Source organism: Rattus norvegicus, chromosome 3 (genome assembly GCF_021556685.1).
Source record: "Rattus norvegicus strain SHRSP/BbbUtx chromosome 3, alternate assembly SHRSP_T2T, whole genome shotgun sequence".
In the NCBI taxonomy this organism is placed as follows: domain Eukaryota; kingdom Metazoa; phylum Chordata; class Mammalia; order Rodentia; family Muridae; genus Rattus; species Rattus norvegicus.
In genome coordinates this window covers 14,357,391-14,372,024 of record NC_141536.1, presented here as the reverse complement: position 1 = coordinate 14,372,024, position 14,634 = coordinate 14,357,391, and the positions used below count along the sequence as shown (strand labels likewise).

Genomic DNA, 14,634 nt, shown 5'->3' with positions numbered 1-14,634 from the left:
ACCTAGGCCCAAGCAGCTGGGGGACACATGGAAGGGTAAAAGAAAGGGGTCTGGTGCCCACCGAGGACCTGAGGACAGGGCTGTCCTCCACTTACTCTGAGGGCGGAGGCTTGGTCCTGGCCCATACGACAGATCTAAGGCGCCCTTTTCTTTGCCAGCCTTGTCCTGCCCGCCAGCTGCTTTCAGCGTCGGAAATTCCTCGGGAGAGAAGGATAACAGTCGGCTTGAGCCCCTTAAACCTGCAGAGAGGCAGAGAGGACACAGGGAGCAAATGAGACAGCCAACCGTCCCCGCTGCTTCCTTAGCCCCATGCGGCCCGGCCGGGCTACAGGAGAGGGGCATCTGCACTGCTGGGCAGAGATAATGACTCCCTGGGCTGTCCCCAGGAGCTGGCAGGTGCCCACACAGGATGAGGGAACAGGATGTCACCTCTGCTCCCACACGTGTACCTTTCCACCCCTCGGAGTCACCTGGTACTTGTGCCTGCTCAGGGTGGTAAGACTGCTTCCTAAGGGGCAGCAAATGACCCTGCAAGGCTGTGGCCTGTGAGCTCTGAGGCTCACCTCTCAACCTTCTCCAGCCCTGCAAAGCCAAGCGTGGTCCTGGTGTAACCCCCAAGGCCATTTCTCCCTTTGGCTGTCATTCACTGCTCAACTACAACCCCCTTGGAAGGAAGGAGCAGCCCTAGTTTAACTCCACTCCTGACACACTGATCCCATCACTTCCTGGATGAACAGAAGAGAATGGCCCTTTAAGGTCCACGGTGGGAACTGGTCCTCTCTCAGTCATAGAGCCCATGCTGAGTATCATATGACTGAACTGAGAGGGGCCACACCACTGTCCCGCTGTGCCAATCTGCTGCTGGTACGGTCAAGCCGCACCACCCCTAGGTTTTCAGGACAATACACAGGCACCTGCTGACTGAAACCAGTGAGCACAGGGAAATGGTCAGGTCACTGCAGCAGTGGCCTGCTTGCTCCCACACTCGGTGACAACGCTGGGTGGCAACAGCCTGCCAAGTGACAGCATCAACCAAACACACCCTCTACCGGCAAAACTGAGAAAAGGTAGGAAGGTGGTCAGTGTTAGCTGTCAACCTGACACTCTACAACAGTGGCTGTCAACCTCTGAGGACTGAACAACCCTTTCACAGGGGTCACATCAGATATTTCCATCACAATTCTTAAGAGTAGCAAAGTCACAGTTATAAAGTAGCAATGGAAATAGTTTTATGGTTGGGGGATCACCACAAGAGGAATTGCATTAGGAGAGAGCCACTGCTCTAGAGCCACCCAGGAAGGGAGTCTAAAGGAAGGACTGTTTGGATCATGTTGGCTAATGGGGATGTCTGTGGGGGATAATTTTGAAAATGTTAATTGGGTGGGAACTCCCCACCCCTCCACTGTGGGTAGCACCATTCTCTAGGCATGGGTTGTCATGGATTGTTTAAGAGTGGAAACCAGGGTTGGGGATTTAGCTCAGTGGTAGAGCGCTTGCCTAGCAAGCGCAAGGCCCTGGGTTCGGTCCCCAGCTCCGAAAAAAAAAAAAAAGAACCAAAAAAAAAAAAAAAAAGTAGAAACCAAGCTGAACACTCATGCACTCATTCATTTCATTCATTCATTCACTCATTCATCATTCTCCCCTTTTGTGGTGTGGCTGGCTGCTTTAGTGACCGACATCTTCACTCTCCAGTGATGACCAACCATAATGGAACTGTAAATTAAATAAACTCTTTTCCATCTTTTTATCACAGCAACAAAAAACAAAACTATGACAGGTAAATCAACCCCAACCACCACACTAGTGACCCTAAGATTTTAGCACTTTTACACGCCTGGCACTCTACCATGGGACAGCAAAGGTAATCAGACAAGGGGGAGGGGCACATGCCTTTGATCCCTGCCCTAACACATGCAATGCGTTCCTGATGAACCGAGTTAAAGATCATCTATGTGAAAAGCTGGGTGAAACGACAGGGATCTATAATCCTAGCGCTCCCTAGGAGGCAGACAGAATGTTCCAGAAACTCCTGGGCCAGCATGGGATGCAATGGCAAGAAAGGAGACTCCACTTTAACAAGGGGGAAGGTGAAAACTGACTTCTGGAAGCTGTCTTTTGACCTCCAAATATGTGCACTGTGGCACACGCGCGTGCGCGCACACACATGCCTCCCTAAGATTGTAGTTTAGTCGTCTGTGAGGCACTTTCTTGATTACTGGCTGTTGTATGGGACCCAGCCAACTGGAGGCAGCACTACCCCTGGGCAGATCACATATTAAAAAGCAAACTGAGGGGTTGGGGATTTAGCTCAGTGGTAGAGCATTTGCCTAGAAAGCGCAAGGCCCTGGGTTCGGTCCCCAGCTCTGGAAAAAAAGAACCAAAAAAAAAAAAAAGCAAACTGAATTGCCAGGGGAGTGAGCCAGTAAGCAGCATTCCTCTATGATGTCTACCTCCTGCCTCCAGAGAGGTCAGCCCAGAGTTCCTATACAGACTAATGGGCTGTGAGCAAAAATAAACCCTTTCCTCTCGACGTTGCTTCCAGTCATGGTGTTTTGCCATAGCAATAGAAAGTAATTTAAAACTGTGAGCTTCAAGGCAGAGAACCGGACTCAAAAAATGAAGTGTGTCACTCATGAGGCGCAACACGCAAAACCATCCTCTGACCTTCACACGAACACATGTGCACACACACTACATACCTCCATGCAGCATGGAATGACCACATGTGCGGACATGCATATACACACACACACACACACACACTTAACCTCCATAGAGAACACAGACTGCCAGGCCTCAGCTAATCGTGCAGTCACTGCCCTGCCAGCCGCCTTTCTGAAGACCTCAGTCACCTGCCCTCCCTGCTGCCCATCTGTCACCTCACCTCCACCAGCAAAGTGCTCACGTGGTGTGTGGCTGAACCACCTATCCTGAGTGAAGCCATGCCCACTGTGCCCACCGTGCCCCAGGAGACGCTGGGACACTCACTTCTAACACAGCATGGACTTTCCTCTCCATCACAGTGGATCTGGAGAGAGTCATGTCCTCTGTGTTGCCCGTCCCTATCCACCAGAAGTCAAGTGCGACAAAGCCCCGGCTTGCAGGAACACATGGGAGTGGGAAGGCACCTCCAGGGCAGAGGACAAGACTGAGACAGGCTGCCAGGGCTGTTTCCCCACAGAAAGAGCAACGTCAGATTCCACCTAAGGGCTATACCAGGCTCCTCACCACTCTCCGTCCCTCACAGGTAGGGTTACAGAGCTGGGTCTTCACTGGGCATCAGAACGGACATAACCAGCTAACATAGAAGCCCCAGAAGACTTCATGTATGCTTCTACATTTATGGTGCTCTCAAAACCACCGGCTGGGAGCTAAAGAGCTAGCTCGGTGGTAAGAACAGTCTGCTCCTACAGAGGTCCTGAGTTCAATTCCCAGCACTGTATGTCGGCTCACAAACATCTGTAATTGTAATGTCATAGAACCAGATGACCTCTCCTGGTATGCAGTCAGATATACATGCAAACAAAACATCTATACACATAAAAATACATCTTAAAACATACAAACAGACAGACAACCTACCTGCTGACATCGGCCCCACCTCCAGGGCCACAGGGACTGTGCTGTGTGCCCAGCACTCATTTAAAGCATTTCACCTAGTCACACTTACCTGAGCCACTGGAAATACTCTGAACACTTCGTCCTGCAGCACGCTAGCCCTCCACCTCTGTCTCCACAGTGGACTGACCTTTTCAGAGCTCCCTGCCAGTCAGGATACTAACAATAACCAATCCCACCCAACCCTCCAAAGGCTTTGGGCCAATGTCTGTAATGGCTGCTCCTTCCCCATCCTGCCTTCCTTGGGACTCATGCCTAGAGCTGGGGTCAGTGCCAGGCCAGTGAGGGAGAGGCAGCTGTGTGGTAACATGGCACTGGCAGTCATTGAAGAGCCATCAGGGCCCGTGTTGGGGTTCCTCTGCCCCGCTTAAGAACACTTCCAGTAACCAATACTAAACTCAAACGAGGCCAACGACCACTGAATTGGCAGCCAACTTCACTCGCAAAGGACACCACAACACCAACACTGGCCCTTTGTGGAAGATTCCACAGCTTCTAGGGTCCCGCGTCTAACTGGACTGACTAGTCAGGGAAAGGAGCCATCCCTCCTGCACACCCACCCCATCCAAACCGTCAGCGCCCACTTACCACCTTCGTGTCCGACTGGCTTTCCACTCAGCTGTGCCCATGACTTTGGTCCACCTGGCACTGAACTTGTGTTCTAAGAAAAGGAAGGAAACAAGAAGAGACAGCTCAGCCAACCTGCTGTGCCTGGGAATGTGCGCCCCGCCGAGGCAGGGCCCAGAAGCACAGCCCTGGCCTGGCATGCTCGGGACTGGGGTCTGCCCCCAGCACCACAAACAGAAGTGGGGAGGGGGGGTGAGAGTTGCATTTTAGACTTAAGCCTCATGCAGAGGATAGATGGCCACTTTCAGGGCTCTCAGGGTAGCAGGCCCAGCCAGAGTCAGGAGCTAGTAGCACGGCAGATGAGCAAATGCCTGAGGGCTCACACCCACGCCCACACCCACGGGCACGCAGAACTCTGCAAACACTGCCAGGCTGTCCTGTGCCTACACAGCTGCCTTGCTCCTGAGACAAAGTTCCAACCCTGATTCCAGCCTCACATCTGGATCACTGATGAGTGTGGAGCACACCCAGGGAAATTAACGTGCACAACCATCCTCACACAAGTGCTGGTCGCCACAGTCTGACTCCCGAGAGGCCGTCCTCTTCAGCTCATCCACACTTGCCTGTCTCCACCTTGGCCCTACAGGCAGCCTCTGATGAACGCTCACAAGGATAGCAACCCACGAACCAAGCAGTCCTACCATGTCCCTGGAAGGTCTGGACAGAGTCCTCATGCAGAAAATGTCTGCTATATCTGCCCAGCCCTAAGCACAGACAACAAGGGCTTCTTAGCAGGCTCCTGTGGCAAGCCTACAGATGTCTCCTGATGGACCACACAAGACATGCCCAACAAACATCGTGTGAACAGAGGAGCACCAGGGCCACCACCATTCTCTCTCCACACACGTCACCTGTGTCTAGAACCGCAGGGTGACACAGTCCTTACCAGGACACTAATTGGGGAATGACAATTCTGCTGGTGATTTCTATCTCTGTCAAGACCCTCTAAAAGTCCATTAAGACATGGGGTGTCCCTCTTCCTTTCTCCTCAAGTAAGCAAAAATCCCAGCGCTTCTAAGAGTTGATTGCTAGAGGAAATGACCCGTGTGGGGCAGGCTCCTTCCTCCATTGGCCAAAACTGACAAAGCCCATGCACTCCTTACAGTGGTTGCCAAGGACCCTACCCAGGGTCAGGGCAGAAGTGTACTTGCATATTCTGTTCTGCATAGCTAACTCTGAAGCCCCAGGGCTGTAATCCTGCTTAGCTTTAAATCTGGTTAACAGGAAGCCAACGCCACGCTGTGCTGTCACAGGCCCAAGGAACTGAGGCCAGTGTGCACAGAATGGGGTGGACACAGCGTCTTCTACGGAGGGAGGTGTCCTAAAGAAGCCAAAGGCTCCCAGACACATACTCTTCCAGTCACAGCAGACGACAGCTTTGTACCCAGGGGACAAGACAGAATCAAGGTGTCACGACGGCTAAGAGTCAGGCATGCTGACACTTGCCTTTAATCCTGGCAAAGACAGTGGATCTCTGTGAGCTTAAGACTAGCCTGGCCTGGGTTGGGGATTTAGCTCAGTGGTAGAGCGCTTGCCTAGCAAGCGCAAGGCCCTGGGTTCGGTCCCCAGCTCCGAAAAAAAAAAAAAAAGAAAGAAAAAAAGACTAGCTTAGCCTACACAGTGAGACCTGGTCTCAGGAAAAGAAGAAAGAAAACAAGACGTTGGTGTGTCATGGCCAGCTGGTTGTGTTTTTGAACACACCAGTGCTCCCAGGAGCGGTGTCCACAGAGCACGTTGGGAAGCACCCAGCTCAGCCCAAGCTTCACCCAGGCTAAGAACCTGTCTTTTTCCAAACAGCACCGCCTGTCCTCAGCAACAGGCCTGCCTGGGGACCCAGCACCTACCTCCTGACTGATAGACTGTGTCGGTTTCTGCAAGTTGGAGACAGATTTCTGCAAACCCGGCTGCGGCTGCGACTCCGGCAGCTGAGAGGCTGTCACACTGGAACTAGAGAAGGATGCACAGTGAGTCGGACCCTGCCTGGGGCATCTGCCTGCCTCAACGGTGACCCATGTCCTAGGCTGACTCGATGACACTGCCCAGGACACGGGCCAGTCGGCTGCTCGCTCCCGACAGTTGACAAATGAGCTCGAGGGAAGCAACGGAAGATCTGTCAGTGGGGAAACTGAGTCACTGCTGTGCGGGCCAGGGCTCCTCTCCACCTCCTCAGAGCAAATGCTTTGACAACTGACAGACTCCTATCCTGCCTCAGCATATGCCTGCACTCAATAAAAATAAATGTATAAAAATCAGTAACAGACATGACCATCTCATCCCCCATAGATAAACTCTGATTCCCACGTTTCCATATACATATGTTCATATAATATTTTTAACACGAGATAGCCCCATACATATAATTCCACAATCTCTTCTTCCAGTCCATTATATATATATATATACATATATATATACATATATATATACATATATATATACACATATATATATACATATATATACATATATATATACATATATATATACATATATATATATACACATATATATAAACTTCCTTTAATGGTGACTAACAGCCGTTGGAGGAGCTATAAGTTAATTAGTTCCTGCTCCTCTTTCTTCCCCATTACAGACAGAACTGCAACAAACATGTTAGACCACACGGGCACAGGGCTCTGGGCATTCTGGGTAAGTAACCCAGTCACACCATCACGGAGATGAAGCTGTCAGACCAAGCTACCACCAACTACCTCCACAGAGGCTGCAGCAGCGTGTGCCCACTGTCTGAGAGGACAACAGGAAGGGCTACGTGGAGCCTTCCGCTCTTCCACAGCAGAGCTTTGTACTTGACAGCCCACTCGGTGAGAAGCAGCCATTGCCAGGGGCCCGGCTGATAGCCTAACTCTGCGGACACTGCTAACCAACTCCAGCCACTCACCCATCACAAAAATGGCAAAATGAGGCTTCCAGGTAGTGGCACTTCTGTATCCCCAAGTCCCCACAGGAGACCAGGCCAGGGCAATGGGAGCCTCTTCAAGTGCTCCTCACTCCCTCCTCAGCAAGAGGCCTTCATCAGGTGTCTGCACTGCCCCTACCACTGCTGGGAGACCAAGAGGGGTGGCCCTCTGCGGCTCTCCCCTCTGCAGCTCCTAGAAGTGGAGTCCAGCATCCCCACTGAACTGTAGCACATCTTACCATGGCTGCCATGCAAACGGACGGTGGTAACAGCCGACCCCCATGCAAACGGACGGTGGTAACAGCCGACCCGTGCGCACCCTCGGCGTCAGAGTGCACCACAGTGCCCTGGTGGCCACCCCTGGAGCTAGGGACTATTTCTCCCTGAAGGTGGGACCCCCCAGGTTCAGAAGTCCCAGCAAATCACAAATGACCTGACTGGAAACGGCAAGTGACCCTGACGGTTGTGTTACGCCCCCAATCTACAGCACCCCTCACAAACAGTATTTTTTGTTGTTTCTGTTTGAGATGGTGTCTCGCCATGTAGCCCGGGCTAGCCTGGAATTCACTATGCAGACCAGGCTAGCCTCCAACTTGTAACGATATGACCGGCTCTGCCTCCTGAGAGCCAGGGTTAAAGGCGTGCTCCACTCTCCCTGGCTGCAAACTGTTTAAATAGCCCAGGACCCAGTAGCAAGCTCCAACGGGAGGCTTTTGCCTCTGGAGCTCCTCCCCAGACTCGGCTTCCTCCCTGACACACACAGAGACGCAGGGAGCACAGAAGGCTCACCATCTGAGGAACTTGTGCAGGCCAAGTGCCTGCTGTCTCTCTAGAGACGCATGGCTCGGGACTTCAGTCTCCTAAGGCTGTAGCTGCTAAGCTACATTCTCCTAACATGGAGCACACAGGGCCCTGCCCCAACCTAGTGGTTCTCCGGGGACAGGTCTCAGTCACTGCACACATTCCCTTGGGGATATGGTTATCCAAAGAAATGCTACTTACCGAGCAGCTCAAAGGCCCAGCCAAACAAAGGCAAGCAGCAAAGAGCACAGAGTCACAGACACCTGTCCATACTCCTTACCCCCAGAGCTCCCTCTACACGGCCACGCCTGCGTCCCACAGAGCAGAGGGTGCAGGGCGCCCTGACAGCCCAGCCCCCCACCATCAACGTCCTCCCCAGTAACCTCCTCCTGCAGCTAGCTCACCTCTTTGGGTCTTGCTGGTCCTGCTTGTTGGCCCATCCTGTCCCGTCCTTGGGAACTATCACGATGTTGGGGTCGTTTCCTTTGTTTTCAGACTTCAGGCTTGGCAGGTTTGCAGGCGGTGGCATACGCCGGGCTGTGGCAACTTTCCCGAGACTCTGTAAGCCATGTCTAGGAATAACTGCAAGGAAAAGAACATGGGAGAGAGCACACACCTCACGGGAGGAGAGAGGCCAAAACACACACCACTGCGCGGGCTGAGGAGAAAAACAAAAGCCAAGCTAAGACAAGCATGGTAGTCGCTCCAGCCTCCGCCAGCTCCTCCCCCAGACTACAGACAAAAGACTGCGGGCATCTGCACTCTACCTTGGCAGGAAAGAGCTGGAGGAGCTCTTGCCAGGAAGGAGTCAGGCCCAGGAAGCTCAGCCCACAGTGACCACCCCCTGCACCATGACATGGTCCTGGCTGCGCCCCTAGAACCCCTAGGAAGGCCTTGTGGGTGGCGACAAATCCTACATGAACTTGTTCCACCAGGGTCCAAAAGTCAGACCCAGGAAAGTAAGAGGGGTGAGGCTATGTCACCCCTGCTGCCTGCCCACACTGACTAGTCTTCAGGGACACATGTGCCTGGCCGGGCCTGGCCATCTTACAAGGGAAGGAAGCGGGTGAGCATACAAGGGGCCTTCGCCGGGCCTTACCTGAGGATCTGACTGCGCCTACTGACCTCCCTTTATACTTGTCAAACAGGCTGAGAGTCGAGTACTTGCTTTTCCCATCCTTGCCCTGGGTTATTTGCCCCAAACGATCGGACATTGCGATGAAATGTCATCTAGTAAGGAAATTTTTCTCGGCACCGCTCCCGATTTGCCTTTGAAATGGAAAAGAGGAGGTCAGTCACCAAGTGGACAATACAGAGGATCGAATCCCTCAGGAAGAGAGGACATCCTGAAGGTGAAAGGACAGCCATGGACTCTCCCGAGGCAAAAGCCCTCAGCGTTTACCCACAGGTGCTCGCTCCAGGCCGCCGGCTCTGCAGATAGCCTGGGCTACCACACCCACACTCAAGCCATGCTGGTGAGACAAGCTGGAGAATGCTGCCGTGCCACACTGTGAATAGATTTTGACACACTCCGTCACTCTCCAAATCCAGGACAACTCTTTTAAGAGGAAACAACACTCCTGACTTCCAGCTCTTACCAAAGGCAGCAAGTTAGCCTGAGGGAGGAGCACAGCCCGCCGGAGCCACAGATCAAGGGAAACGCACCCCAGCAAGTGACCTGGGACCAAGGACAGCATGGGCCAGGGAGAGTCAGCACCTGGAGAACAGCAGCCATGCAACAGAGCGGGGTGGCTGTGAGAAGCTGTACCAGCACCTCCCCTCCACGAAGACAAAACCTCAAAAAGACTGGAAGCTTCTACCTTCCAATATGCCTACCAGCACTCTCCTTGTCTGCTCTTTAACTCACCCGTTCATCCATCCATCCACTCATTCCAACACTAAATGCCTGTCTACCATCGGTGAGCTCTGTGCTCAGTGAAACCAAGACCGAGACCAACCTTCCCCACCTTCTTCCCGCTCTACACCAGCCCTGAGTAGAGATGCTGAACTTGGCTGTGCAAGGGCCATGACTTCCTAACCCCGAAGCAAAGTATGGAATAAAAAGCAAGAGTATCCACCGAGTATCACAGTCACATGTCCTTCATGGCCTCGCAGGATGTCTAGGAAAAGGGAGAAGGAGGAGACAGCTGTCACAGCGAATCTGCCATCCTGTGACTCTGTCCTGAAGCTACCTGGGCCAGGAGAACACATCAGTGTTCCTGGGAGGCATGTGGAGCCCAATAAGATGGGTGTCTGGGACAGATCCGCACACCACGACCTTAGACTATGAAGCACGAGAAGCAACACTCGATTACGACAGCTGAGACAGAGTCACTGATGCCACATCTTTGTCTCCTGACGCATCAGAGGCGCAGGTGGCAGCTCGGGCACAAACCATGAAGACTGGCCAGGTGCTGCAGGAGTGTGCGAACACAGTGTGTACCAGGAAATGCCCTGAAGAACTTCAGGTGAGCCAGGAGGTGGGGGTGCACACCTTTAATCCCAGCACTCAAAGACAGGCAGGTGAAGCTCTGTGAGTTCCAGGACAGCCAGGGCTACACAGTAAAATCAAAGTGGGGGGAATGCATGTGGGAGCTGCAGATACAGCTTAGTGCAATAAAGACATTTGCTAAACAAGCCTAAAAACCTGAGTTCAATGCCCAGAACCCACAGTGACAGAACAGAAGTAACCCCTGGAAGCTGTTCTCTAATCTCCACAGACACACACCATGGCATCTGTAAACACACACACACACACACACACACACACACACACACACACACACTTTAAAAATACACATGGAGAGCTGGAGAGATGGCTCAGTGGTTAAGAGCACTGACTGCTCTTCCAGAGGTTCTGAGTTCAATTCCCAGCAACCACATGGTGGCTCACAACCATCTGTAATGGGATCTGATGCCCTCTTCTGGTATGTCTGAAGACAGCGACAGTGTACTTATATATAATAAATGAATAAATCTCTAAACAAATGCACATGGAAGGCTGATACTCATGTATGGGACATCCCTCTGGCCATTCTCCCCCCCCCCCCCCCCGGAAAGGCAGCACCTCCTCTCCACATGGTCACAGCCACCCTGGGTGTGTAGTAATTCCCTTCCTCATTCACATCCTAGTCCAGCGCTGTGGTGGAGGGGAGAGGTCCAGGAACACCAGGCTATCTGAAAGTGAAGAGTACGGGGAGTACCAGACCCTTTCACGGCCAAGCCCGAGCATGCAAAGAACTATGGCGCCCTGGGGAACTTTTACAGCACCTGACCAAAACCATCCAGTGCTCACTGGCCCAAGATCAGTGAGAGCCCTCGGCTCCATGTCCAGCCCAGAATCAGAGCATATGGGGCAATGAGCACCCAGGACCATGAGGGGCTGAGCACAGGTCAGATGTCCCTGTCCTAAACCTCTGTGGATGAGCTCAATCTACTCCACTCCACATTCCTCCCCACGGCGGGACCAGGCCTGGATCTGAGCCACGTCAGAATAACTAGCACTTCACAGAACCTCAAGTATATGTTGACTGAAAGTCTCCATGATGGTGGAGACACCATCTCACCCCGGTCACAAATGCCAATCACCAAAAAGAGAGGAAAAGCCCCACAAACGCCAGAAGACGGTGCGAAGAAGCAACAGCTGCTAAGAGTTGGAGGCACCAAGGCAGGGGTGGAGGGTCTTCAAGTCACAGGAGTCGATGTGAGCAGTGCTCCTGAGTACTTATGCCGACGCTGAGGGCAGCGAGGGAAGACACGGTGGCACCGCCATGTTTGCACAGCTCTAGTCACAACAGCCAATCTGTACACAGTCAACTAGGGTCTGTGGGCAGATGAACGGAAGTGTACACGGAACATTACCTAGCCATAAAAAAAGAAGAAGAAAACTACGAAGCTAACACCCTCAGCACCACAAACAGAAATGGAGATCACTGTGTTAAGTGTGGAGACCCAGGTATCAAAAGACACACTTCCCACGTGGTGACTCACCGTGGAAGTGAGACGGAGCCTGCTGCCAAGCCTGACAACCTGAGTTCTGTCCCTGGAACCCTGGGGTGGAAAGAACCAGCTCCCAAGTTGTCCTCGTGATTTTACACACAATGCACGTGTAAACAAACACATCGAGGTTTTAAAAAGAAGCAGAAGGAAAGCAGTGCCTACCAGAGGCTGGGAAGTAGGGAGGGTAAAAGGGCAGGAGGGGGGAGAGAGGATCAAAGGGCAAGAGGGGGGAGGGAGGGAGGAATGCTAGGCTGGAGGACTGAAGTCTGAATAGTCTGGAGTGGAACAGGAAGGTCGGGGTGGACAATTAAAGGAGTACTTCAAAAGAGCGGGAGGAGAGTACGCACAGGTCCTGCCCAAATAAACAACCAACTTCTGCAGTGATGGGGGTCCGCTAGTCACACAGAGCTAACCGCGCACACTGCACACACATACTGAGATGTCAGACCACATTCCAGAAAAAGAGGCAACTGACTTGCTAAAAATAAAGATGTAAGGGTTGGAGGCGTGGTTTGGTGATCACGATCACCGACTGCTCTTCCGAAGGACCCAGGTTTGAATCACAACACGTGTCGCCTCAAATCAGCTATTACCCGCAGTTCCAGGGAAATCCAATACCCTTTTCTGGACTCCACCAACACCAGGCACACAGACCCAGTACACAGACAAACACACAAGCTAAACATTCATACATATAAAATAAAAGCCTCAAAAAGTTAGTTTCATTATAAACTGGCTAGGATTCAGTAGTGGACGCTGGTGTCAAATCAAACTAATAATCTGAAATACAATAGATGACTTGGGCAGAAATCCCCAACAGTCATAGTGAGAGTTCTGGTTTTGTGAAAAGCCCAGTGATGTGAATAAGTTTTTGTTTTAATTCCAGGGGTGGGATACGGGGCTGCTTCAGTTTGTTCCCACCCCCTAACTACGGGCACAACCTTTGCAAACTACGGATGGTTTAATCCTGGGAACTCTGGAGAAGGTATACACGAGAGAGTGGAGAGAGCCCGTGGCGAAGGCTGCTGCTGCAGTCTGTCACGAGCAAAAGAGACGAGAAGTTGGAGGTATCCTGCCAACAAAGACTGGACTTGCCCCAAGGAACCCAACGTCCCTAATCAGCAGAAAGTAGTCTATTTTGTTGCCTGAAAGAGGTCTATGCCCCCTTTCCCCTCTAACCTTTCTCTCTTGCCTAGTGTTGGAAGGGAAGTAAGACCCCAATAAAGTAGCCTAAAAAAGTAGTCCCAACAGGCATCCCTGAAGGTGCACACTGTAATTCCCACAAAGCAAAGGCTGAAGCAGGAGAGTGAGACTTCAGGGTCAAGCCTGGTCTGCAAAGCAAGTTCCAGGGCAGCCAGGGCTACACAAAGAAGCCCTGGGTTGAAAACAACAAAAACAAACAGAAAACACTCGGGGTGATAGCCCTGGTGGTTAAACTGCTTACTGGTCTTGCACCCACCTGGTACCTCAGAACCACCATTTTCTGGCCCCCAGGGGCATCTGCACACATGTAGTGCACACAAATTCCCGGAGGCGCACGCCCAAGTGACTAAAACTGTTATAAAAAAGACTAGATAGAACATGCACATATGCCTTTACCTTGAACGTAGGCCCTCAGACGCTCACCATGTGATGGGACCAGCACCTTAGGGCAACTTTGAACCTGAAACACAGGCCTAACGACAACCAATCTTTTTACCCTCAAGCCTAAAATGGCAGATTTTTCTTGTAATATTTGTCACAAAGAAATATAAATGCCAAGGGTAGAGTGGGGTGGAGACCTGTCCAGAGGTAGCAAGATGGATTACAAACAGGAACTGTGGGTGGGTGTGGTCAGTGTTGCACGGTCCCTAAACCAAGAACAAGAGTCCTCATTCCCTGAGCCCACCAGCAAAGGGAGCTGCCCAAGCTAAGGTCCTGGGGGGGGGGGGGGGATGGCAAACCGGCTTGTACAGTGTCAGATGCCCAAGGGGGTCATGAAGGGTCCTCCAACAGGGTCAGTCAGAGATGTGGGAGGGTAGAGGCAGTTGGGAAGACAGAAGAAAGGACTACGAGCTGCAGGAGGCAGGCCCCCAGCACACGGCAGCCCTGCTGGCAGCCTTCGTACTGGGAGGCACAGCTCTGGTGTCTAAACATCAGAAGCAATAGAGAAGAGACCTCAATGTATGTAGTGAGTTACCACAGAAACAGAAGCTATCACATGCACGTGCTAACCCAACAAGGCCAAACCTGGGCACAACAGAGGACAAAGTGGGCATAGCCCCACCTCACGGTCAGTGTAGGGGCATGCCACCATCTCTGGCCTTGGTACAGGGACACACACTAAATGGCAGCCACATTCCTGTGGTCCCTGACCACAATGACCAGTGAAGAGGATGCCTCCTTCCCAGCCACACAAGGTGCAGCACGAGACTTAGCAGCATTAGTTGAAACTGAGATGAATTATTAATTAAAAACTGAGCCACGGGGTTGGGGATTTAGCACAGTGGTAGAGCGCTTGCCTAGCAAGCGCAAGGCCCTGGGTTCGGTCCCCAGCTCCGAAAAAAAGAAAAAAGAAAAAAAAAAAAACAAAAAAAACAAAAAACTGAGCCACAAGAGGAGACCTATGTCCAAAAAAAGGAAAGGACAGAAACAAAACGGACACTGGTGAGAAGGGGGTGTGAAGCCTTTTC

The 14,634-nt window shown here is 52.0% G+C and overlaps 1 protein-coding gene across 18 annotated transcripts in view; it reads right to left on the bottom strand.

The window, feature by feature from the left end:
* The window catches only part of Prrc2b (proline-rich coiled-coil 2B), an 85,874-nt gene that overhangs the window by 44,679 nt on the left and 26,561 nt on the right, over positions 1–14,634 (bottom strand). For 14 of the 18 annotated variants that reach the window (XM_087651321.1, XM_087651328.1, XM_087651326.1 and 11 more), the window contains 5 exon segments: positions 9,063–9,232; positions 8,368–8,545; positions 6,090–6,192; positions 4,207–4,279; positions 96–239 (listed from right to left, as the gene is read on the bottom strand). In XM_087651321.1, the coding sequence (XP_087507447.1) occupies positions 96–239; positions 4,207–4,279; positions 6,090–6,192; positions 8,368–8,545; positions 9,063–9,177 (613 nt within the window). In that variant the 5' untranslated portion in view covers positions 9,178–9,232. 18 annotated transcript variants of the gene reach the window in all.